Below are 27,074 nucleotides of genomic sequence, written 5' to 3' on the forward strand. Positions count from 1 at the left end.
GGCCTTTCTCTCTGTGTGAAATGGTCTTATGTGTTGTTTACTGTAATGTATACTAAGTTGGCAAATCAGACGAAAACATTAGATTGTACTTAGCTGCAAGAGCTGCAGAGTACCACTAGGGGGCACACACACCCCTCAAAAAACACAGCTTGAGGACACAGTTCTCTACTGACTTAACAGATTCAATGATCAGAATAATGTATATTCCTCTAAAAGAAAAACAGCATATTCAAACTATGAGAGTTTGTTTGATAAAGAATAGGAATGAGGAGTTGTCCCAACTCACTCTCTTGCCAATGCATATTTCCAAAGCTCGTTAGTGGATTAATGAGTGTGTGTGTGTTGACTCAGGTCAGAATGTGTGCTGAGAGGGTGGAATAGATTCATTATCAGTTGGCATGGGGCAGTAGAGGGGAAGAAAGGTGTAGTGTGTCTAGCAGCAGTCAAGTCGACTTGCATTCCAAACGGGCTGACTAATCCCATGACACACATTCACATACCTGAGCTTTGCCCACCTGTTCTTTCTTTTGGCGTGTGTGTCAAATAGAGGGGAAATGAGAAGGAGGAAGAAACACAGAGAGAGAGAGAGAGAGAGAGAGAGAGAGAGAGAGAGAGAGAGAGAGAGAGAGAGAGAGAGAGAGAGAGAGAGAGAATTAATACGTGAGAGGGTGAGGGAAACATTGTGCAGGCTCCAGTCATTCCAGAGTAACTGATAAGTACATAGCTGAAGAGCTTTAGCACTGAGAGGCTCCCTCCTCTATCTATCTTCATATGATGACATTTTAGCTAAGACAAGTGGGTCACTACTGAATAGACAGAGAGTAAAGATATATTGCTCAGGGTCTAATGAACACGACCCTAGGTCTCCAAGTAACTAAGAGGAAGCCTTGCAATGAACGCTTCGATCACTGGGCCAGGCTAGACAGAGGAAGATGTCAGGCTCGCCTAGACAACAATACAAAGAGGAGAGGGTAAAGAAAGGTGAGAGGTCAGAGATTACAACAAGCCAATGACAGCAGAGAAGGCTGAAGGAGTGAAGACAAAGCTAAAATTGTCATGTTTCCACCTGTCACCAGAGGGCGAGACCGCCCTAGAGATGATAATGACACAGGTGTTTTCAGTTACTAATTATGATTTTCTTGACCCTTTGCAGAAGCTAGATTTGTTTGCTGTGTGCGTCTGTCTCCTCACTGAGTTATCAAGTCATAGTGTTTGTTGTTTTCCCAAGTTTTACTTTGTACCTACTGTTGAACTTTTTCCCAGGAAAGTATTTCAGTTTATTCTAAACCACTGGTTCCTAATCTGGTTCTCTTCTCTGCTCCTGGGTCACCTCACCACGTCACAAAAATAGGGTAGACACAAAATGTACAGCCTATAAGGCTGTTGTAATTCCTGTATCTTAGTCAAACAGGACTTCCAATCAGTCAACCTCAATGCCCAGTCCAATGCCCAGTCCACTGACAGGGTCATTCACCCCAACAAAATGTTCAGTATTCTGGGCACGTATAAAACATAATTTTTCTCCAGCTCTTAGCAAGAACCTCCAGGTTTTTCTCTATCTCGGTTCTCAACCTCAAGAGATGCCCTGGTTTTGATGTGTTCATGCAGGGCTCATCTGCGAAAGAGAAACTGGTCTGAGCATGACTCCCTGCTTAAATAATGGTATTTTTTGTTGTTGCAAAAGTTAAATAAATGAAACTGAAACCCCTTGACTCCATAGTTGACAGATATTACGAAATGCACCCTATAGGTAGATGATGTAACGTAGTCATTATAATGACACCATTCTGTTACTATTTCACCGTCAGGTCACCCTTGTAAATAGAGATTTACTTTTCCTGGTAAACTAAAGGATGTACATACAGACAATGATAAGATATTTCACACTGATAATATAGCTTTATTACACTGAGACTGTCAGACGGCATAACGACGTAACAACATATGTACCATCATTATTTTCATAGACGAACCCGTAACAGTGCTCATACAGACACTCACACTGCACAGACAGTGAGAAACATGGACCAATTCATGGATTTACAAGCCATTTAGTTACCAATAGAAAACATAGAAGTCTATAGTGAAGGAAGTGAACCTGCTAGCTCCAGTTGTTCAATGACTGTACAGTATCTTTAGTTTGTTTGTACTGTGCTGTACCTACAACGGTCACCTGTCATAAAGTATATACACACACGTTTACCAGTTAAATCCTACATATAGAAGACACCTCCACAAAGGTGCTATCCTTTTAATATCATTTTGTACAAAAGGCAGTGGTTCTTCTAAAGTTTAGTTTAGTGGACTTGTTCATTGTTGTGGCACCATTGCTCAGTTATTGCATACCATTGGACCAATATTGATTGAGGCTCATTTTCATCATAAAGGCATTCTAAAAAATATAGTACAGCATTTTAAACATTTATTTTAACAAACATTCATATCTGTCCATTGCTGGCCTTACCATTAATTACATTGCAGCAGTCATAGTAAAAAGCCAAACGCTTCACCAAGGAAACGCAAAATGGTAACATTTTAACATTGAAGTGGTCTTTCAAAATGCTGACATAGCTATTCTACGAATACTATCATGATTGACAGTAAAAGTACTTTTCTCAACTGACATAACACTATTATTATGATGCCCAAACGCATCAAACGTTCAAACATGTCTCCAGTTTCCCCCATTTGACTGTCTGAAGTCAAAAAGATGATGTCCGTTTTCAGGCTGAGCTTTCACAAACCGTTATGACACATGCTATGTAGACATTATGACAGGCCGTTTCAAGTCAGTGTTACCTACCAAAATACAAAAACACTTTTCAACTGGGAAACATCTGCAGATTACTAATAGGTGAGTCACTCACGGCAACAAAGCAGCGAGACATTTAAAACGAAGCACATCAAAAGGGAATCATCAAAGATTATTACACTTTAAGAAGTATCCAGTGTAGCTGCTACACACCGCACGGGCCGGGTGGCAGATTGGTCCTCTCGCCAGCTACTCTTCACCACCTCAGTTATTGAAAACATCACCTGAAGGCTGGAGCACACATTGTAATGGCAAAGCAGGCATCATTTGTCTTCCTTCAGTCCCGGTGCGCAGGGAGCTTGGAGGGAGGAATGCGAGGAGAAGTGGGAGGAGAGGGGCATTCAGTGACAGTACGGAGGAGGAAGGTGTAACATGTTTCTTTACAATACACCACCTTTCATTGACATAGAGAACAAGAACAGCTGGAGCCTGGCACTTTGCCATATCTCTAAGCACATGCCACCCAGTAACAAGCAGAAATGTCTCCAAAATCCACCGGTCCCCTCGTTGGGGAAGGGAATCGTTCAAATCGTGGGCGCTTCACTTGTACTTCATACACACATCTCCCATGTCTCCAAATTGTCTGCGATAGAGACAAGAGGCCTGACCTCCTGAACTCAGGCTCCAGGGTCATACCAGGGTCAAAGGTCATTAGATATTCTAGAGCATGTTCTAGGTTGTCGAGCAGAGGCAGACCAAGGTCATCCTCACAGTTCATAAAGGCCTCAAGCGTACACTCATCGGTCAGTATATATACACATTACATACGTACTGAACACACTCATCGGTCAGTATATATACACATTACATACGTACTGAACACACTCATCGGTCAGTATATATACACATTACATACGTACTGAACACATGGTACAGGTCAGTATCCTCAAACTGTCTTAGTCAACGAGTTTGTCCAGTGTCTGTCTGTTAGTCACATACACTCGTTCTCCAGTGACCCAAAGTCTTCACCACCTCAAGCCCACTATTTTCTCCCTCTTTCTTTCTCTCTGTCAAGCTCATTATTTTTCCTATCCTCCTTTCATCTCAAGTCCTCTCCTTTCTTCCATCACTCTTTTCTTTTCTTCTCTCTCTCTCCACCCCCATCCCCCATCAGGTGCAACAGTCTCGCTCCAGGGGGTGGCCCTGACGGGTAGAGGAAGAGGACGAGGATGAGGAGTAGGAAATGAGTGAGGGATAGGGGGTCATCTTGTCGATGTTGACATAGGTGGTGTTGAGAAGTATGTAGTGCTCTCCACTGAAGCTGGAGAAGATGGACTTGATACGGGACACCAGCTCTGAGAAGGTAGGCCTCCGCTCCGGTCTAGGGTGCCAGCACTCAACCATCACGTTATACCTGAGGGGTGGGATTTAGAGGAGGGGGGTTAAGATTAAATGCACATGAAATATAGTTTTTAGGTATATATATCTGGCTTACTTAGGTGTCTAGTATATATATATATATATATATATATATATATATATAATATTATATATATATATATATATATATATTATATATAATATTATATATATATATTATTATATATGTATTTTTTTGTGAAGAATCAACAACAAGTGGGACACAATCATGAAGTGGAACGACATTTATTGGATATTTCAAACTTTTTTAGCAAATCAAAAATTGAAGAATTGGGCGTGCAAAATTATTCAGCCCCTTTACTTTCAGTGCAGCAAACTCTCTCCAGAAGTTCAGTGAGGATCTCTGAATGATCCAATGTTGACCTAAATGACTAATGATGATAAATATAATCCACCTGTGTGTAATCAAGTCTCCGTATAAATGCACCTGCACTGTGATAGTCTCAGAGGTCCGTTAAAAGCGCAGAGAGCATCATGAAGAACAAGGAACACACCAGGCAGGTCCGAGATACTGTTGTGAAGAAGTTTAAAGCCGGATTTGGATACAAAAAGATTTCCCAAGCTTTAAACATCCCAAGGAGCACTGTGCAAGCGATAATATTGAAATGGAAGGAGTATCAGACCACTGCAAATCTACCAAGACCTGGCCGTCCCTCTAAACTTTCAGCTCATACAAGGAGAAGACTGATCAGAGATGCAGCCAAGAGGCCCATGATCACTCTGGATGAACTGCAGAGATCTACAGCTGAGGTGGGAGACTCTGTCCATAGGACAACAATCAGTCGTAAATTGCACAAATCTGGCCTTTATGGAAGAGTGGCAAGAAGAAAGCCATTTCTTAAAAATATCCATAAAAAGTGTTGTTTAAAGTTTGCCACAAGCCACCTGGGAGACACACCAAACATGTGGAAGAAGGTGCTCTGGTCAGATGAAACCAAAATGGAACTTTTTGGCAACAATGCAAAACGTTATGTTTGGCGTAAAAGCAACACAGCTGAACACACCATCCCCACTGTCAAACATGGTGGTGGCAGCATCATGGTTTGAGCCTGCTTTTCTTCAGCAGGGACAGGGAAGATGGTTAAAATTGATGGGAAGATGGATGGAGCCAAATACAGGACCATTCTGGAAGAAAACCTGATGGAGTCTGCAAAAGACCTGAGACTGGGACGGAGATTTGTCTTCCAACAAGACAATGATCCAAAACATAAAGCAAAATCTACAATGGAATGGTTCATAAATAAACATATCCAGGTGTTAGAATGGCCAAGTCAAAGTCCAGACCTGAATCCAATCGAGAATCTGTGGAAAGAACTGAAAACTGCTGTTCACAAATGCTCTCCATCCAACCTCACTGAGCTCGAGCTGTTTTGCAAGGAGGAATGGGAAAAAATTTCAGTCTCTCGATGTGCAAAACTGATAGAGACATACCCCAAGCGACTTACAGCTGTAATCGCAGCAAAAGGTGGCGCTACAAAGTATTAACTTAAGGGGGCTGAATAATTTTGCACGCCCAATTTTTCAGTTTTTGATTTGTTAAAAAAGTTTGAAATATCCAATAAATGTCGTTCCACTTCATGATTGTGTCCCACTTGTTGTTGATTCTTCACAAAAAAATACAGTTTTATATCTTTATGTTTGAAACCTGAAATGTGGCAAAAGGTCGCAAAGTTCAAGGGGGCCGAATACTTTCGCAAGGCCCTGTATATATATTTTTCCTCTATGTCTGTCTCTCCCCCTTCCTCTGTCTGCATATCTGCCCACCTCTCCCTGTCGGTGTCTCTCTCTATTCCCTCTGTTGGTCTCTCCCCTGTCCACTACCTGCCCCTCCCTCCCTCCCTCCCTCCCTCCCTCCCTCCCTCCCTCCCTCCCTCCCTCCCTCCCTCCCTCCCTCCCTCCCTCCCTCCCTCTTCCTGTCTGTCTGTCTGTCTCTCCCTCTCTCTCTCTCCCTGTCTGCATATCTTTCTTTCTCTCCATGCAGTACCTAAGTTAACAATGGGCCTCTGTTCATCTCAATGTTTCTGCCAATGAGAAGCACTGAGCCATGCCTCTATGTACATTGGTCAAGGTGAAGGACAGGGGAGTGTGTGTGTGTGTGTGCGTGTGTGTGTGTGGGTGTGTGTGTGTGCACTTTTATTAATAAAATCATCTGTCTTATATCTGGGAGTGGTGGGGTATAAGCTTGAAGAGTGTACATGTATGTGTGTTTGTGTGTGTGCAAGATTGTGTGTGTACTGTCTGTCTGTGTGTCTGTGTGTGTGTCATGTGTTTGCACTACTCACAGTGCGTCGGGGCAGAACTCTGGCTGCAGCAGGCGTCTCCCCTGCAGTAGGAACACTGTGATGTCGAAAGAGTTGACGTCCGAGTAGGGCGGGGCTCCCCGGGTCATCAGTTCCCATAGCAACACGCCAAACGACCACTGAAACACGGAACACCAAATGGACAAATAACACATCAGATCACATCACAGTACTTTACAGGCTGTGTCTGAAATGGCACCCTATTTCCTATAATATGACCTACTTTTGACCAGAGCCCTATGATACCTATGAGTCCTATGAGTCCTATGATACCTATGAGTCCTATGAGCCCTATGATACCTATGAGTCCTATGAGTCCTATGATACCTATGAGTCCTATGAGTCCTATGAGTCCTATGATACCTATGAGTCCTATGAGTCCTATGAGTCCTATGAGTCCTATGAGCCCTATGAGTCCTATGAGTCCTATGATACCTATGAGTCCTATGAGTCCTATGAGTCCTATGATATCTATGAGTCCTATGATACCTATGAGTCCTATGAGTCCTATGAGTCCTATGATCCCTATGAGTCCTATGAGCCCTATGAGTCCTATGAGTCCTATGAGTCCTATGAGTCCTATGAGTCCAATGATCCCTATGAGTCCTATGAGTCCTATGATCCCTATGAGTCCTATGAGCCCTATGAGTCCTATGAGTCCTATGATCCCTATGAGTCCTATGAGCCCTATGAGTCCTATGAGTCCTATGATCCCTATGAGTCCTATGAGTCCTATAAGTCCTATGAGTCCTATGAGTCCTATGAGTCCTATGAGCCCTATGATCCCTGATCAAAAGTGGCACACTATATAGGGTAGAGGGTGCCATTCCGGACACAACCCCAGTCCTAATGAACATATTTTCCATATTTACGGCCTTCATTGAAGAGAGCAGACAGACAGGAGGAGTGTTAAATGCAGCTAAGGTTTGTGAAATAATAGAGTTATAGAGGTAGAAACTGTAGCATAGACAAGCTAACCCTATAAACAGAAACTGTAGCATAGACAGGCTAACCCTATAAACAGAAACTGTAGCATAGACAGGTTAACCCTATAAATAGAAACTGTAGCAGAAACAATCTAACCTTTTAAACAGAAACTGTACATTAACCAGAGATTAAACAGTAAGCGTGGTGGTTTGTTAAGAAGGAGTGGGGCTGAGAGGGTAGCAGGCCAGATTAAGGTTGATGCTGATTATCATAGGTTCTCATCGATACTGTGTGCGTTTCTGTGTGTGTGTGTGTGTGTGTGTGTGTTGTTGTGTGCCTGTGTGTATAGGTAGTAGAGTAATAGTGTGTGCGAGTTTGAATAGATAAGAGAATGGTCTAATCTTGGATGCTGATTGGTTAAAACCGCATTCCAGCCGGTGTCAATTCCACAAGCTAAGGCTATGACGTTGAAATGCCTATTCACTGTTCCACTGTCTCATCAGCCCAACCAGGCAATTTATAAACTTGATCTACACTGGAAAAAGGCATTGAGATATAATTTCTCATTTATTTTAGACTAGCATTTGGTTAGACTAGAAAAACAGGTCAAACGAAACTAAATGGAGCAAGTTTGCTGTCTTTCCAGTTTCAGTTTGAAGTGATTGTGTTAGCCATGTGGTTGGCTAGCTCCTCTGAACAATGTCCTGATGAGAGAGCACATTTTCTATGCCAGGCAAAATCGTGCATCATTATCTCATTGTTGTGTATGTATCCAAATAAATGTCACTAGAAAACATCTTAAACCAATGCAAATGCAGCTACTTTTCTGTTATTTTTTCTTCATTGTTTGAAGTGACTGTGTTATCCGTAGTTGGCTAGCTAGCAAGCAAGGGGGAACATTTAGAACAAACGACTGGGTCGCGTCCATTGGTATAGAACCAAAGGACTTCACAACCGGTTTGCGTCTCTGGCAACCTAACCGATAGAACGAACGGCCAACTGGCTTGGGTAGCCACCCTTGATTTGTGTCAGGACTATATCACATGGAAGGATGAAATGGTATGTATAAATTCATGAAAATGAATGAAAATATGAAAATATGTCAATCATTATTTGAATATGTTGGTAACGCGTTGTATAGAAGTTATAATTGTCACACTCTGACCATTATTTGAGTTGTTTGTTTCTATGTTTTGTTTGGTCAGGGTGTGATATGAGTGGGCATTCTATGTTGCATGTCTAGTTAGTCTGTTTCTATGTGTTTTGGCCTGATATGGTTCTCAATCAGTGGCAGGTGTTTGTCGTTGTCTCTGATTGGGAACCATATTTAGGTAGCCTGTTTTGTATTGTGGTTCGTGGGTTATTGTCTATGTGATGTTGCATGTTTGCACACAGTATTGATAGCAGTCACGTTCGTCTTATTATTTTGTTTGTTTGATTAGTGTTCGTTGTGTTCTTTCATCTACATTAAAATAATATATTCACACCACGCTGAGGACTCTGGGCACAGCCAGGGGAATATCGCCGCCCCAAAGCAGAGCTGGAGGCAGCGAAAGCAGAGAGGTGCCGGTATGAGGAGGCAGCACGGCAGCGTGGCTGGAAGCCTGAGAGGCAGCCCCAAAAATGTATTGGGGGGAGCACACGGGGAGTGTGGTGAAGCCAGGTAGGAGACCTGCGCCAACTTCCCGTGCTTACCGGAGAGAGAGAGGGACCGGGCAGGCACCGTGTTATGCGGTGGAGCGCACAGTCTCCCCAGTGCGTGTGCATAGCCAGGTGCGGTACATTCCAGCTCCTCGTATCGTCTGGGCTAGAGTGGGCATCGAGCCAGGTGCCATGAAGCCGGCTTTACGCATCTGGTGTCCAGTAACGTCTCCTCGGGCCGGCTTACATGGCACCAGCCTTACGTATGGTGTCCCCGGTTCACCAGCACAGCCCAGTGCAGGCTATTCCACATCGCCGCACTGGCCTGGCTACCGGGAGCATTCAACCAGGTAAGGTTGGGCAGGCTCGGTGCTCAAGAACTCCAGTGCGCCTGCACGGTCCGGTCTATCCAGTGCAACCTCCACGCACCAGCCCTCCGATGGCAGCCCCCCGCACCAGGCTGTCTCTCCGTCTTCTGCCTACAGGTGCTCCCGCCTGTCCAGCGCTGCCAGAGCCTTCCTCCTGTCCTGAGCTGCTAGAGTCTCCCGTCTGTCCTGAGCTGCTAGAGTCTCCCATCTGTCCTGAGCTGCTAGAGTCTCCCGTCTGTCCTGAGCTGCTAGAGTCTCCCGTCTGTCCTGAGCTGCTAGAGTCTCCCGTCTGTCCTGAGCTGCTAGAGCCGCCAGTCTGTCCTGAACCGTCAGAGCCACCAACCAGTCTGTCCTGAGCTGTCAGTCAGCCAGGAGCTGCCAGAGCCGTCAGTCAGCCAGGAGCTGCCAGAGCCGTCAGTCAGCCAGGACCTGCCAGAGCAGTCAGTCAGCCAGGACCTGCCAGAGCCGCCAGTCAGCCAGGAGCCGCCAGTCAGCCAGGAGCCGCCAGAGCCGCCAGTCAGCCAGGAGCCGCCAGAGCCGTCAGCCACCCAGGAGCCGCCAGAGCCGTCAGCCAGCCAGGAGCTGCCAGAGCCGTCAGCCAGTCCGGAGCTGCCCCTCAGTTCGGAGCTGCCCCTCTGTCCAGAGCTGCCCCTCAGTCTGGAGCTGCCCCTCAGTCTGGAGCTGCCCCTCAGTTCGGAGCTGCCCCTCAGTCCAGGTCGGAGGCGAGGGTCGCCACTCTAAAGGAGGCCCTTGAAGAGGGAAATGACTATGTGGGGTCCACGTCCCGCGCCAGAGCCGCCACCGCGGCCAGATGCCCACCCAGACCCTCCCCTATAGGTTTAGGTTTTGTGGCCGGAGTCCGCACCTTATGTACTGTCACACTCTGACCATTATTTGAGTTGTTTGTTTCTATGTTTTGTTTGGTCAGGGTGTGATATGAGTGGGCATTCTATGTTGCATGTCTAGTTAATCTGTTTCTATGTGTTTTGGCCTCATATGGTTCTCAATCAGTGGCAGGTGTTTGTTGTTGTCTCTGATCGGGAACCATATTTAGATAGCCTGTTTGGTATTGTGGTTTGTGGGTTATTGTCTATGTGATGTTGCATGTTTGCACACAGTATTGATAGCAGTCACGTTCGTCTTATTATTTTGTTTGTTTAGTGTTCGTCATGTTCTTTCATCTACATTAAAAGAATGTACAGTATTCACACCACGCTGCGCTTTGGTCTCCTCACTACGACGATCGTGACAATAATGCCCTCTAAGCCGGTGTTTGAGGATATGTTGGCACGGTTTGCCGGTCCAAGACAATATATCCTCCAAACACGGGCTTCTCGGACATTATCACTTAACTGTAAGTGAATTAATAAGTGGATAATGGTGTGTGTACATGCATGTCTGCGTGTGTGTGTGTGTGTGTGTAGGCTCTCACCACATCTGACTTGGGGGTGAACTTGTGTGTCTGCAGGCTCTCTAGGGCCATCCACTTGACCGGTAGTTTGACTCCACTCTTGCTGTGGATGCTGTAGTACTCCTTATCATACACATCCCTGGCCAGGCCAAAGTCTGCCACCTTCACTGTGTAGCTCTCATCCAGCCTAGCAGAGGAGAGAGAGACGGCTTCAACCACAGCCTTACTGGAGATTTACAGAGCTAGGGGAAACTGGCAGCCATGTTGGATTCACACATTCTTACTAGAGTGTTATTAACCTGTAATGGTTGGAGCAAAATGGCACCCATTAAAATAAAACATCTCAAAGTATGCATGATTGTATAGCATGACAATGCGTTAGCTCTCCTACAATGGTGACTACACTTCCACACACTGACTGTCTGAGATTGCATTTGACAGTTGGTTCCAGATCTTACATGCAGTTCCTGGCAGCTAGGTCTCTGTGGACAAACTTCTTGCTGGCCAGATACTCCATGCCCCTGGCCACCTGCACACCAAAGCCCATCAGGTCCTTCACTGTCGGGTTCTGGGAAAACAAGGAAGGGTGTGTTTAGGTGATATGCACATCCCAAATGTATCCACTGGTGCTAGGCCAAAAAAGACTGAATGGCCTGCATGCGATACAGATGTAGGACTTTAATTTGACCAGTTTCTCACAGCAGGAAAATAATGCTACAGCAACAGTAAGTGTGAAGTATTATGTGGATTATAACTAAATGTAATGTTTGTAGGGGTTGATACATTTTTGGTAGGGCAAATTAAGTCTGAACATTTTAAGTGGAAATTAAACTTTACAGGCCATTTAAACCTTGAATACACTACAAGTTTGCATGTCTGCTGTGCATAACATTTCCTGCAACAACAGGGTGATCAAATGAAGACCCTACATCTCTACAGTATATGCTGCTCCCATGCTTTATTCCTGTACTTAAATATACAATGTTTCAGCTGCAATGACCTAAATCAGTCATTATTCCAGCCAAAACACTAGGACTTATAAAGGTGATTGTATGACTAGAGTTTGTGTATGTGTGTGTGCCCCCTATCTATCTTCAGAGCTCGTGCTGCTAGGTGACCTAAACTGGAACATGCTTAACACCCCAGCCATCCTACAATATAAGCTTGATGCTCTCAATCTCGCACAAATTATCAATGAACCTACCAGGTACCACCCCAAAGCCGTTAACACAGGCACCCTCATAGATATCATCCTAACCAACTTGCCCTCTAAATAAACCTCTGCTGTTTTCAACTAAGATCTCGGCGATCACTGCCTCATTGCCTGCATCCGTAATGGGTCAGCGGTCAAGCAACCTCCACTCATCACTGTCAAATGCTCCCTGAAACACTTCAGCGAGCAGGCCTTTCTAATCAACCTGGCCCAGGTATTCTGGAAGGATATTGACCTCATCCTGTCAATATAGGATGCCTGGTTATTTTTTTTAAATGCCCCCTCATCAAAGGGGGGGACACTCTAGACCCAAACTGCTACAGTCCTATATCTATCCTACCCTGCCTTTCTAAGGTCTTCGAAAGCCAAGTCAACAAACAGATTACCGACCATTTCGAATCCCACCGCACCTTCTCCGCTATGCAATCTGGTTTCAGAGCTGGTCATGGGTGCACCTAAACCACGCTCAAGGTACTAAACGATACCTTAACCGCCATCGATAAGAAACAATACTGTGCAGCCGTATTCATTGACCTGGCCAAGGCTTTCGACCCAGTCAATCACCACATCCTCATCGGCAGACTCGATAGCCTTGGTTTCTCAAATGATTGCCTCGCCTGGTTCACCAACTACTTATCTAATAGAGTTCAGTGTGTCAAATCGGAGGGCCTGTTGTCCGGACCTCTGGCAGTCTCTATGGGGGGGCCATAGGGTTCAATTATTGGGCTGACTCTCTTCTCTGTATACAGCAATGATTTCGCTCTTGCTGCTGGTGAGTCTCTGATCCATCTCTACGCAGACGACACCATTCTGTATATTTCTGGCCCTTCTTTGGACACTGTCTTAACAACCCTCCAGAGGAGCTTCAATGCCATACATCTCCTTCCGTGGCCTCCAGCTGCTCTTAAATGCAAGTAAAACTAAATTCATGCTCTTCAACCGATCGCTGCCCGCACCTGCCCGCCCGTCCAGCATCACTACTCTGGACGGTTCTGACTTAGAATATGTGGACAACTACAAATAACTAGGTGTCTGGTTAGACTGTAAACTCTCCTTCCAGGCTCACATCAAACATCTCCAATCCAAAGTTAAATCTAGAATCGGCTTCCTATTTCGCAACAAAGCATCCTTCACTCATGCTGCCAATCATACTCGTAAAACTGACCATCCGACCGATCCTCGACTTCGGCGATGTCATTTACAAAATAGTCACAGTGCCATCCGTCCACAATCACAGTGCCATCCGTTTTGTCACCAAAGTTCCATATACTACCCACCACTGCAACCTGTACGTTCTCGTTGGCTAGCCCTCGCCTCATACTCGTCGCCAAACCCACTGGTTTCAGGTCATCTACAAAACCCTGCTAGGTAAAGTCAACCTTATCTCAGCTCGCTGGTCACCATAGCAGTACCCACCTGTTGCACACGCTCCAGCAGGTATATCTCTCTGGTCACCCCCAAAACCAATTCTTCCTTTGGCCTCCTCTCCTTACAGTTCTCTGCTGCCAATGACTGGAACGAACTACAAAAATCTCTGAAACTGGAAACACTTATCTCCCTCACTAGCTTTAAGCACCAGCTGTCAGAGCAGCTCACAGATTACTGCACCTGTACATAGCCCATCTATAATTTAGCCCAAACAACTACCGCTTCCCCTACTGTATTTATTTATTTATCTTGCACCCCATTATTTTTATTTCTACTTTGCACATTCTTCCACTGCAAATCAACCATTCCAGTGTTTTACTTGCTATCTTGTATTTACTTCGCCACCATGGCCTTTTTTTTGCCTTACCTCCCTTATCTCACCTCATTTGCTCACATCGTATATAGACTTATTTTTCTACTGTATTATTGACTGTATGTTTGTTTTACTTCATGTGTAACTCTGTGTTGTTGTATGTGTCGAACTGCTTTGCTTTATCTTGGCCAGGTCGCAATTGTAAATGAGAACTTGTTCTCAACTTGCCTACCTGGTTAAATAAAGGTGAAATAAATAAAAATAAAAATCTTACGTGTGTCTCGTCCCTGATAAAGTTCCTGAGGTCACCGTGCTTCATGTATGGCAGCACCACCAGAGGAGAGCCCTCAGGGGGCAGACAGATCCCCAGGAGAGACAACACGTTGGGGTGGCTGAAGTCCTTCATGATGATCCCCTCCTTCAGGAACTGAGACACCTCCTCCAGGTCAGTAATCCCTTAAACACAGCAAGATATTACAGGATTGTTTATTTATTTATTACCTTTATTTAACCAAGTTGTTGAGAATAGAACACATTCTGTTTTACAGCAACCTGACATTAAAGCTTCATCATGTGCTGTTAGATGGACCACCAACAAAAACAGGCCATCAAGCCATAAACCTCTATCTCTTTACCGTTGTGCCATCTAAACCTTAGTTATATACCACTGTTAGAAGCCCATGAGGAGCCAGTCTCCAGGCTGTCTGAGCATAGGGACTGTGACCCTACCCCAAACCTATAGGTTACTGCTACACAACACTCCCATTATCCAATTGAATCAGTGCTCCTGGTGTCACTGCTCTTTCTCTTTCTCCCCTTCTCTTCTAATCTCGTTTGAAACAGAATCTCATTTAGCTAAGATAAAACGTCTGATAAAACTGCCCTTTCACTGTAACTACCAGATGACGACACACACACAAGCAAAGAAAGACGACTCGCCATTTAGAGTTGAGTAAAAGAAAGATCACAGACTATCTAAGAAAAAGAGGCTGTGAAGCTGGATGTATCTGCCTACTGCAGAAACAACATGGTGACATCACCTACAATATCCTCCAAACCATGTGCCTTTTCCATGACAGTGACAAAGCTCCCTGGGGATCTTCTTTATTTCCTTTAAAGCTCCCTGGGGATCTTCTTTATTTCCTTTAAAGCTCCCTGGGGATCTTCTTTATTTCCTTTAAAGCTCCCTGGGGATCTTCTTTATTTTCTTTAAAGCTCCCTGGGGATCTTCTTTATTTTCTTTAAAGCTCCCTGGGGAACTTCTTTATTTCCTTTAAAGCTCCCTGGGGAACTTCTTTATTTCCTTTAAAGCTCCCTGGGGAACTTCTTTATTTCCTTTAAAGCTCCCTGGGGAACTTCTTTATTTCCTTTAAAGCTCCCTGGGGAACTTTTTTATTTTCTTTAAAGCTCCCTGGGGAACTTCTTTATTTTCTTTAAAGCTCCCTGGGGAACTTTAGGTCACTGTAAACACAATGAGAAGGCCAAGGCTTAGAGAACAAGGCAGTGGTAACCCTCTATCGCTATGGGTTACCACCAGCCCAGCGGCAGAGCTTCCAGAAGCCTTGTGGAAGACTTATCTAGGACATTCATCTCTCAGGATAAAGTGACAGGTTACACAATTAGAGAGAGGGGGACCCTAATGTCATCCTCAGCACCAGGAGCCAATCCATCTCAATCATCCTTCCACAGGACACACTGCCGTAGCACGTCCAAGAGATGAGATAAGCCCTCTAACGTTGTTGCGGCGTTGCGTTGTGTGGTGACATATCAGAGCAATGAGATTTGAATGAACACTGACGGGGTGAACTGTGCCTTTGTGGTCATGCAGTACTCACGGTTGAGAGACTTGATGGCACAGTGCTGCTTCTGTCCGTCAGCCTCCAACAAGGTACCGTGGAACACACAGCCAAAGTGCCCTGTATGAAGAAGAATAAATATGATGTCAAATAAGCGACAACCTGAGTGCTTGATGTTAGACAATGCACACTTTACACTGAGGAATCCCTGATACCAAAACTATTTGTTTGTTTATGAACTATGCTCACGGGGATTAAGCACCCGATTCTCTAGACCAGGGGTGTCAAAGTCAAATGGACGGAGGGCCAAATAAAAAAATCAGCTACAAGACGAGGGCCGGACTGTTCGAATGTTCATTGAAAAAATTTTAAATGACGCATATAGTCTAGTGAACCTAATTGAACCTACTGAAAACCTAACAAATATATTACAATATGATCAGATAAATAAAGCAATATTTTCTTATGGCTCTGTCAGTAATCTTTAATTTTCAACAGACACAAAAGACAAATTTCCTTTATATAAATATCCCCATAACATGAACATTAAATGAAAGAAACCGGTATTCAAGGCACCATCAGTAGACTATATTTTCTATTTTAGCAAAAGTGGGCTAAATTTACTTCAAAGAAAAAACAATAATAGCAATTTTCTATCATCCACTCAACTGAAATATTTTTAAAATATAATTGGATTGAAATACAAAAAAATAAAGTGCAAAAATCTATTAATCAAAAACAACACTTTGTTTAAGGAGAAGTAACATGCAGTGAAAACAAATATTAAATTTTAACTTTTAAACTTGAACTGAGTAAAAACTCTAAATATGTGATTGCACAGTAATGTTCACTTGTTTGAGGTTGAGGGTGATACTTGGTGGTGTCCCATCTTTTCCACAAGTTCATCAATGTTCGGGGTAAGGCTCTGAGCTGAAGAAATCCTCAGAATTGAGTGGAGGTGTTCAGCAGTAAGTCGACTTCTGTGTGATGTTTTGTTCAGGTTCATCAAAGAAAACAGTTGTTCACACAGGTATGTGCTGCCAAACATAGACAACGTTTGAGCAGCCTGGATGCGCAGCTGGGGCATTGTGCCGGGGAGGAAACGGGCGAACTCCGCAGCACCCACTGCCGCATATTTTGCCCTCAGTGCATCATTGCATTGGAGGTCAATCAACTCCATTTGGAGGTTTGGTGGTGAGCTTTCCACGTCAACAGCAAATGGGTTACCGAGCAGTTCCAACCTGCTTTTTTGTGCTTCAAAGTCAGCAAATCGGCGTCGAAAGTCAGCGGCAAGCATACCTATTTTATCAGCCAACTGTGTGCTCGGGAACGCACTGGTAGAGAGCTTCTCTTTCATGGTCTGGCAGCTGGGAAAGTGGCTCAAATTTTCTTTCCGCATCTGCGTCTCCCACAGAGTCAGTTTGGTTTTAAATGCCTTCACTGTACTGTACATATCAGAGATGACACGATCCCGACCCTGCAGCTGCAAGTTTATTGCATTCAGATGACTCGTAATGTCACACAGAAAAGCCATTTCACACAGAAACATTTCGTCTCGGAGTTGTGTTGTGTCTTTCCCTTTGCTGTCCAAGAACAGACAAATCTCCTCACGAAGCTCGAAACATCTTTGAAGCACCTTTCCCTGGCTTAGCCATCGCACCTCTGTGTGATAAGGCAAATCACCATGCTCCGTTTCTAACTCCGTCAGAAATGCCTTGAACTGGCGGTGATTCAAACCTTTGGCTCTGATAAAGTTAACTGTGCGCGTGATGATGCTCATTACATGCTCCATTTTCAAGGCTTTACCGCACAACGCTTCCTGGTGTATGATACAATGATAAGCTGTCAGCTCACCTGTCGCGTTTTCCTCTTGCATCTTTTCCCGTATCTTCGCCACCAGTCCGCTCCTGTGTCCACACATCGCAGGTGCTCCGTCGGTTGTCAAACCCACGAGTTTTTCCCAAGGCAGCTCCATCTCATTTACACATCTTGACACCTCTTCATACAAATCATGCCCCGTAGTTGTGCCATGCATAGGACGTAAAGCCAAAAACTCCTCTGTCACGCTTAGGTTGGAGTCCACTCCGCGGATGAAAATTGACAACTGGGCAATGTCAGAAATGTCGGTGCTCTCATCCACAGCCAAGGAATATGCAATAAAATCTTTTCCCTTTTTCACAAGCTGCTCTTTTAGATTGATGGACAACTGGTCTACTCTCTCGGCAATGGTGTTTCTGCTCAGACTCACATTTAAAAAGAGTTGCCTTTTTTCTGGGCAAACTTCGTCACAAACTTTAATCATGCAGTTTTTGATGAAATCCCCCTCCGTAAATGGCCGGGCTGATTTAGCGATCTCTTCTGCCAAAATAAAACTGGCCTTGACAGTTGCGTCCGCGTGTGTGTCCGCGTGTTTCGTTTCATAATGTCGTCTCAGATTATACTCTTTCAGTACCGCCACACTTTCTCCACACAGAAGACACACAGGTTTTCCAGCTACCTTCGTGAACATATACTCCGACTCCCACCTTGTTTGAAACCCCCGGTTCTCAGTATCCACCTTCCGTTTTGCCATTTTTGATGGGTATCTGAAAGTTAATTTTACTGTGATGCTGACGACTGCTGTGCCAATAAATATTGAAATGAAGCAGCCTACTGCTCGGTGCGTCACCTTTGCATTGTGGGAAATGTAGTATTGGTGCGTGTAAAAGATCTGCGGGCTGCCGGCTTGCTGCGGGCCGGTTCTAATAATAAATCAAGATCATCCCAGGGGCCGTAAAAAACCTTCTTGCGGGCCGGATGTGGCCCGCGGGCCTTGACTCTGACATATGTGCTCTAGACCATTAAGTCATTTGGTGGCATGTCAATGGAGCAGTCAGTCACTCAGAAAAGAAAGATTTCTCTTTGTTGAAGTGAGTGGTGTAAATGAAAATGAATTTAATGTACAACTTAAGTCGTTTTTTGGGGTATCTGTACTTTACTATTTATATTTTTGACAACTTTGACTTTTATTCCATTACATTCTTAAAGAAAATAATGTACTTTTAACTCCATACATTTCTGCTGACACCCAAAAGTACTTGTTACATTTTGAATGCTTAGCAGCAGAGGAAAATTGTCCAATTCACACACTTATCAACAGAATATCTCTGGTCATCCCTACTGCTTCTGATCTGGTGGACTCACTAAACACAAATGCTTCATTTGTAAATGATGTTTGAGTTGGTGTGCCACTGGCCATCTGTAAATGATGTTTGAGTTGGAGTGTGCCACTGGCCATCTGTAAATGATGTTTGAGTTGGAGTCTGCCACTGGCCATCTGTAAATTATGTTTGAGTTGGAGTCTGCCACTGGCCATCTGTAAATGATGTTTGAGTTGGTGTGCCACTGGCCATCTGTAAATGATGTTTGAGTTGGAGTGTGCCCCTGGCCATCTGTAAATGATGTTGGAGTTGGAGTGTGCCCCTGGCCATCTGTAAATTATGTTTGAGTTGGAGTGTGCCACTGGCCATCTGTAAATTATGTTTGAGTTGGAGTGTGACCCTGGCCATCTGTAAATTATGTTTGAGTTGGAGTGTGCCCCTGGCCATCTGTAAATGATGTTGGAGTTCAAGTGTGACCCTGGCCATCTGTAAATGATGTTTGAGTTGGAGTGTGCCCCTGGCCATCTGTAAATGATGTTTGAGTTGGAGTGTGCCCCTGGCCATCTGTAAATGATGTTGGAGTTGAAGTGTGACCCTGGCCATCTGTAAATGATGTTTGAGTTGGAGTGTGCCCCTAGCCATCTGTAAATGATGTTTGAGTTCAAGTGTGACCCTGGCCATCTGTAAATGATGTTTGAGTTGGAGTGTGCCCCTGGCCATCTGTAAATGATGTTGGAGTTGAAGTGTGACCCTGGCCATCTGTAAATGATGTTTGAGTTGGAGTGTGCCCCTGGCCATCTGTAAATGATGTTTGAGTTGGAGTGTGCCCCTGGCCATCTGTAAATGATGTTTGAGTTGGAGTGTGCCCCTAGCCATCTGTAAATGATGTTTGAGTTGGAGTGTGCCCCTGGCCATCTGTAAATGATGTTTGAGTTGGAGTGTGCCCCTAGCCATCTGTAAATGATGTTTGAGTTGGAGTGTGCCCCTAGCCATCTGTAAATGATGTTTGAGTTGGAGTGTGCCCCTGGCCATCTGTAAATGATGTTTGAGTTGGAGTGTGCCCCTGGCCATCTGTAAATGATGTTTGAGTTGGAGTGTGCCCCTAGCCATCTGTAAATGATGTTTGAGTTGGAGTGTGCCCCTAGCCATCTGTAAATGATGTTTGAGTTGGAGTGTGCCCCTGGCCATCTGTAAATGATGTTTGAGTTGGAGTGTGCCCCTGGCCATCTGTAAATGATGTTTGAGTTGGAGTGTGCCCCTAGCCATCTGTAAATGATGTTTGAGTTGGAGTGTGCCCCTGGCCATCTGTAAATGATGTTTGAGTTGGAGTGTGCCCCTGGCCATCTGTAAATGATGTTTGAGTTGGAGTGTGCCCCTGGCCATCTGTAAATGATGTTTGAGTTGGAGTGTGCCCCTGGCCATCTGTAAATTAGAAAAGCAAAAAAATTGTGCCGTCTGGAATTTTACATGATTTATACTTTTACTTTTGATAATCAAGTATATTTAAAAACCAATACTTTTCGACTTTTACTCAAGTAGTATTTTACTTGCAATTGTGTATGATAAGTATGACAATTGTGTACTTTTCCCACCACTGGTTGAAGCCTAGGTGACTTCTGTAACCCTTTACTGGAGGGCCATTCATACAGCACCCTACAGTAGTAGCCATAGCAGTGGGAGGCTATATCTCCCCTTTTCTGAGCTCTGAGTTACCGTGGCCCTTATTGAATTATATGTGGTCGAGAGGGTTCAGTGCAGCTTTGCAGGGGTGTTGGGGTATTAAAGCGGAGGAGCGTAGAGAACTCTCTGAGGCGTTCTTCCATCACAATCCCTGCAGATGCAAAGACGGCTCAGCTTACACCACACGGATCAACAATGGAGCTTGCAATGCTACCCGGGTACAAATCATCCCACCCCGTAATTCTGCTTTAGGAATCCCTAGGCCTCCCCGAGGGTTGAGCTAAGGGGGAGGAGGCCGTTTTTTAGGAGCATTGTCCCCGAACATTGTGGGGATGTTAATAACAGAGAAAGGCCTTTCTCCTTTAAACTAATATAGTGATATAGTGAAGTAGTGAACACCCCACTTGGTGACCACATATAATGTCTGGTGATTATTTATGTCTGGATGTCCAACCTGGTGGTTTGATAATGTTGGTCATTAAGCTCTTACAAGGTGATTCTAAAGTGTATTTAGGTGTATCCCCTATGGAGATGGATTCTGATATGTTTGAGAGACCTACAGGTTCCCTAATGGCTTTATAAGTGTGTCTGAGTCTGTGTTAATGTAATGTGTTTTTAGGTGTGTGTGTGTGTGTGTGTGTAGATATAGGTGTATGTGTGTGCGTGTGTGTGTATGTGTGTGCGTGTGTGTGTATGTGTGTGCGTGTGTGTGTGCGCGTGTGCACGTGTGTGTGTGTAAATATAGGTGTGTGTGTGTGTGTGTGTCTGTGTGTGTGTGTGTAGATACAGTGCCTTGCGAAAGTATTCGGCCCCCTTGAACTTTGCGACCTTTTGCCACATTTCAGGCTTCAAACATAAAGATATAAAACTGTATTTTTTTGTGAAGAATCAACAACAAGTGGGACACAATCATGAAGTGGAACGACATTTATTGGATATTTCAAACTTTTTTAACAAATCAAAAACTGAAAAATTGGGCGTGCAAAATTATTCAGCCCCTTTACTTTCAGTGCAGCAAACTCTCTCCAAAAGTTCAGTGAGGATCTCTGAATGATCCAATGTTGACCTAAATGACTAATGATGATAAATACAATCCACCTGTGTGTAATCAAGTCTTCGTATAAATGCACCTGCACTGTGATAGTCTCAGAGGTCCGTTAAAAGCGCAGAGAGCATCATGAAGAACAAGGAACACACCAGGCAGGTCCGAGATACTGTTGTGAAGAAGTTTAAAGCCGGATTTGGATACAAAAAGATTTCCCAAGCTTTAAACATCCCAAGGAGCACTGTGCAAGCGATAATATTGAAATGGAAGGAGTATCAGACCACTGCAAATCTACCAAGACCTGGCCGTCCCTCTAAACTTTCAGCTCATACAAGGAGAAGACTGATCAGAGATGCAGCCAAGAGGCCCATGATCACTCTGGATGAACTGCAGAGATCTACAGCTGAGGTGGGAGACTCTGTCCATAGGACAACAATCAGTCGTATATTGCACAAATCTGGCCTTTATGGAAGAGTGGCAAGAAGAAAGCCATTTCTTAAAAATATCCATAAAAAGTGTTGTTTAAAGTTTGCCACAAGACACCTGGGAGACACACCAAACATGTGGAAGAAGGTGCTCTGGTCAGATGAAACCAAAATTGAACTTTTTGGCAACAATGCAAAATGTTATGTTTGGCGTAAAAGCAACACAGCTGAACACACCATCCCCACTGTCAAACATGGTGGTGGCAGCATCATGGTTTGGGCCTGCTTTTCTTCAGCAGGGACAGGGAAGATGGTTAAAATTGATGGGAAGATGGATGGAGCCAAATACAGGACCATTCTGGAAGAAAACCTGATGGAGTCTGGGACGGAGATTTGTCTTCCAACAAGACAATGATCCAAAACATAAAGCAAAATCTACAATGGAATGGTTCAAAAATAAACATATCCAGGTGTTAGAATGGCCAAGTCAAAGTCCAGACCTGAATCCAATCGAGAATCTGTGGAAAGAACTGAAAACTGCTGTTCACAAATGCTCTCCATCCAACCTCACTGAGCTCGAGCTGTTTTGCAAGGAGGAATGGGAAAAAATGTCAGTCTCTCGATGTGCAAAACTGATAGAGACATACCCCAAGCGACTTACAGCTGTAATCGCAGCAAAAGGTGGCGCTACAAAGTATTAACTTAAGGGGGCTGAATAGTTTTGCACGCCCAATTTTTCTGTTTTTGATTTGTTAAAAAAGTTTGAAATATCCAATAAATGTCGTTCCACTTCATGATTGTGTCCCACTTGTTGTTGATTCTTCACAAAAAAATACAGTTTTATATCTTTATGTTTGAAGCCTGAAATGTGGCAAAAGGTCGCAAAGTTCAAGGGGGCCGAATACTTTCGCAAGGCACTGTATAGGTGTATGTGTGTGTGTGTGTGAGTGTGTGCGTGTGTGTGTGTGTGTGTGTGTGTGTGTGTGTGTGTGTGTGTGTGTGTGTGTGTGTGTGTGTGCACGTGTGTTCATGGATGTGGGCGTCTTTGCGTGCACTGTACCTGTGTATGTGTTCATGTATCAGAAGTGTGTACAGTATATACACGTGTATGATCATCCCACTGACCTCTGCCGATGACCTGGTTAAAATGTAACAGCAGATGTTCTCTGGCGATGACCACATGTTGAACCTCCTTCAGGAGGTCAGGGTGCAGCTGGGACGGGTCGATGTGGACCGGGGCCGACAGGAGAGGGGACACCATCTCCCCCTCTGCCCCCAGACCCATGCCTCCGTGCCCCAATCTGGGGGACAGCAGCTCCCCATGGCTCCCGTAGATAGGGGGAGCCCCCCTGCATGACTCTGGCCTCTCCACGCCCTGGTCTGAAACAATATAGCCAAAGGTCAATTACTACAGGGGTCAGGGTCAGAGGTCAACATAGGTCACATGATCACAGAGTGATGCCAGAGAGACAGGTCGGAGAAAGAGAGAGTCATGGTTACAGAAAGGAAGAGAGGGAACCTGAGACCTGCCCATTCGTTCTTTATGTCATTGGAGGGAGAAGGGAAGCAGGGGAGGGCAAATGAGTGAAAATGTGAGGGTTATTTTGAAAGAGGAGCAGGCAGGGATGGGAAACTCTAGTTCTTGGACGTTGGAGTGCCTTCTGGTTTTCACCTCCATCGATACATTAATGTCATTGGTTTCCCAGGTCTGAATAGGCATCAGGTATGAAGCAAAGAATAAAAAACACACAGAGTTAGATGGCCATCTCTTTAGAGGTTAGAGGTTAAGGTTAAGAAAGGCAGGTGTTAGTACAGGGTTAGTGTTAGTTTTTAGGGTCAGAGTAACCGCCCCAGTGGTGTAGTGTCAGGAAACGTACCCTCCAGCAGGGTGGTTCTATAGTCCAAAGACTCGTGGGACACCATTTCGTTAGTGGGGCTGACGCTCCGGGCATTAGCCAACATATCCAAGTGCTGAATGTGAGCCCTGCCGTCATACCAAACCTTACCCTCAGCCAGATCTGGAAACCAGAGATAGAGAGAAGGAGAGAGAGGAGGAGGGAGAGGGGGAGAGAGAGAGAGAGGAGGAGAGAGAGAAGAGGAGGGAGAGGAGGAGAGAGAGGAGGAGGGAGAGGAGGAGGGAGGGAGAGAGGAGAGGAGGAGGGAGAGAGAGAGGAGGATGGAGAGAGAGAGAGAGAGAGAGAGAGAGAGAGAGAGAGAGAGGAGGATGGAGAGAGAGAGGAGGAGGGAGAGAGAGAGAGGAGGGAGAGGAGGAGGGAGGGAGAGAGGGAGAGGAGGAGGGAGAGAGAGAGGATGCGAGAGAGAGAGAGAGAGAGAGAGAGGAGGATGGAGAGAGAGAGGAGGAGGGACAGAGAGAGAGGAGGGAGAGGAGGAGGGAGAGAGAGAGGAGAGAGGATGAGAGAGAGAGAGAGAGAGGAGGAGGGAGAGAGAGAGGAGGAGGGAGAGAGAGAGAGGAGGGAGAGAGAGAGGAGGGAGAGAGAGAGAGGAGGGAGGGAAGGAGGGAGAGAGAGAGAGAAGGAGAGAGGGGAGGAGGGAGAGAGAAGGAGAGGATGTAGGAGGTAGAGAGAAGGAGAGGATGTAGGGAAGAGAGTGGGGTGGCAGAGAGGGGGTACAGGTGAAGGGAGGGGACAGAGAAAGAGAGAGGAGGAGGGAGGCAGTAGCAGAGGGAGAGAGAACACAGTCATTGAAGGAGAAGGATAGAGCGCTCCACCAGTGCTCCCATCAGCTCAACACCTCACAATCCCACAGCCAGTAAGAGGCGGGCAAACATGCACACACACATGCACACACACGCACACACAGTTGAAAATATATCACAAAATAACACAAACTGACTTACCGTCAATGTGTTTGTTCCTCCTTTTCCAGAGGAACAGAGTGAGCAACATCAGCAGCAGCAGACTGACACACACACAGCCAGCTAGCAGCCCTCTGTAGTCCTGCTCATGGGCCAACATCACCCTGCCCAGACTCACCGAGGACGATGCCTGACGCCACTACACACATAATACACATACACAGACAGACAGTCAGACAGAGGAGAGGAGAACAGTGAGTGAGATGTACAACTACGTTCTAGATAATACAGTTTTTATGGTGTGTGTGTTGGAAAACTCCAATTCCATTCTAGGCTAAAAACTGATGAACACACACACACACACACACACACACACACACACACACACACACACACACACACACACACACACACACACACACACACACACACACACACACACACACACACACACACACACACACACACACACAAAAACACACACACACACACACACTCTCTCTCTCTCTCTCTCTCTCTCTCTCTCTCTCTCTCTCTCTCTCTCTCACATGTGGAGCATCGTGAGCCACAGACGGAGTGCAGTTTGGATCATAGATATTGCTTTTACCATTATTAGGTTTGGGAGAAATGAGCTGGAGACGGTGTGTGTGTCAAGGGGGCTTGTCTGGCTCTGTCTGGCTCTGTCTGGTGCTGCCTGAGTCTGTCTGGCTCTGTCTGGGGCTGTCTGGGGCTGTCTGGTTCTGTCTGGGGCTGTTTGGCCCTGTCTGGCTCTGTCTGGGGCTGTCTGGGGCTGTCTGGCTCTGTCTGGGGCTGCCTGGGTCTGTTTCCTGACACTACACCACTGGGGCGGTTACTCTCTCTCTCTCTCTCTCTCTCTCTCTCTCTCTCTCTCTCTCTCTCACATGTGGAGCATCGTGAGCCACAGACGGAGTGCAGTTTGGATCATAGATATTGCTTTTACCATTATTAGGTTTGGGAGAAATGAGCTGGAGACGGTGTGTGTGTCAAGGGGGCTTGTCTGGCTCTGTCTGGCTCTGTCTGGTGCTGCCTGAGTCTGTCTGGCTCTGTCTGGGGCTGTCTGGGGCTGTCTGGTTCTGTCTGGGGCTGTTTGGCTCTGTCTGGCTCTGTCTGGGGCTGTCTGGGGCTGTCTGGCTCTGTCTGGGGATGCCTGGGTCTGTCTGGGACTGTCTGGCTCTGTCTGGGGCTGTCTGGCTCTGTCTGGGGCTGTTTGGTTCTGTCTGGGGCTATCTGACTCTGTCTGGGGCTGTCTGGGGCTGTCTGGCTCTGTCTGACTCTGTCTGGGTCTGTTTGGCTCTGTCTGGCTTTGTCTGGCTCTGTCTGGGGCTGTTTGGTTCTGTCTGGGGCTATCTGACTCTGTCTGGGGCTGTTTGGTTCTGTCTGGGGCTGTCTGACTCTGTCTGGGGCTGTCTGGGGCTGTCTGGCTCTGTCTGGAGCTGTTTGGCTCTGTCTGGGGCTGTCTCGCTCTGTCTGGGGCTGTCTGGGTGTGGCCTACTGGTGTGTCAGTGTGGACAACCAGGGACAGAGGCTAGGGGGTCTAGGGATATTGTCTGACCCCTCTCTAGAGATCACACTAATGGTGAGTTCTAATACCCTCAACTCTGCAGCTGATTGTGCCCGAAGCTCCATGTTCCTCTGTGTTTACCGGCCTGAATAATACCATTATGAAACAGCTCTGTCTTCTGCTCCATGTTCCTCTGTGTTTACAGGCCTGAATTATATCATTATGAAACAGCTCTGTCTTCTGCTCCATGCTGCTCCAACCCTGACCCCTGTAGTAATTTAACGTTCTGGGGTTGAATCACGTCCATTAAAGACAATGTGGAAAGTCAAAGGTTTATGGTTAACAATGTATTGTTATGACATTTCTAAGCAGTTTGGGTGAGACTACTGTGTGTGAGACTACTGTGTGTGAGACTACTGTGTGTGAGATATTGCAAGTCTGAGTTGAACACTCCGGTATCATTCAGGGGTGATGATGGAATGCCAGGAGGAATACGGTGTTATCTGTACATTTTCCTGGCTAGTGACTGTGGTAATAAAATGTCAGACAACAGAACGATGTAAACTACTGTATGATCTATCAAAGCAGGAACTGCACACTGGTGTTCTGACATCAGTCAATCTGTCAATAGGCACACTTAGGACACACACACACACACACACACACACACACACACACACACACACACACACACACACACACACACATGCACGAGCACACAAACACACACACCACACACACGCCATACAACTCTCCTTCCGTGGCCTCCAATTGCTCTTAAATACAAGTAAAACTAAATGTATGCTCTTCAACCGATTGCTACCTGCACCTACCCGCCTGTCCAACATCACTACTCTG

General features: G+C 45.5%; 1 protein-coding gene across 1 annotated transcript in view; it reads right to left on the bottom strand.

Annotated features, from left to right (window-relative positions):
- Positions 1-1,874: 1,874 nt before the first annotated feature.
- The window catches only part of LOC139375219 (MET proto-oncogene, receptor tyrosine kinase), a 97,351-nt gene continuing 72,151 nt past the window's right edge, over positions 1,875-27,074 (bottom strand). Inside the window, exons 13-21 of the mRNA XM_071116814.1 lie at positions 24,737-24,893; positions 23,757-23,897; positions 23,005-23,259; positions 15,629-15,709; positions 14,068-14,249; positions 11,298-11,407; positions 10,861-11,026; positions 6,475-6,611; positions 1,875-4,166 (exon numbers count right to left, since the gene is read on the bottom strand). Coding sequence (XP_070972915.1) covers positions 3,923-4,166; positions 6,475-6,611; positions 10,861-11,026; positions 11,298-11,407; positions 14,068-14,249; positions 15,629-15,709; positions 23,005-23,259; positions 23,757-23,897; positions 24,737-24,893 — 1,473 coding nt within the window. The 3' untranslated portion in view covers positions 1,875-3,922. The remainder of the gene's footprint in view (positions 4,167-6,474; positions 6,612-10,860; positions 11,027-11,297; positions 11,408-14,067; positions 14,250-15,628; positions 15,710-23,004; positions 23,260-23,756; positions 23,898-24,736; positions 24,894-27,074) is intronic.

Source organism: Oncorhynchus clarkii, chromosome 2 (assembly GCF_045791955.1).
Source record: "Oncorhynchus clarkii lewisi isolate Uvic-CL-2024 chromosome 2, UVic_Ocla_1.0, whole genome shotgun sequence".
Taxonomy (NCBI): Eukaryota; Metazoa; Chordata; class Actinopteri; order Salmoniformes; family Salmonidae; genus Oncorhynchus; species Oncorhynchus clarkii.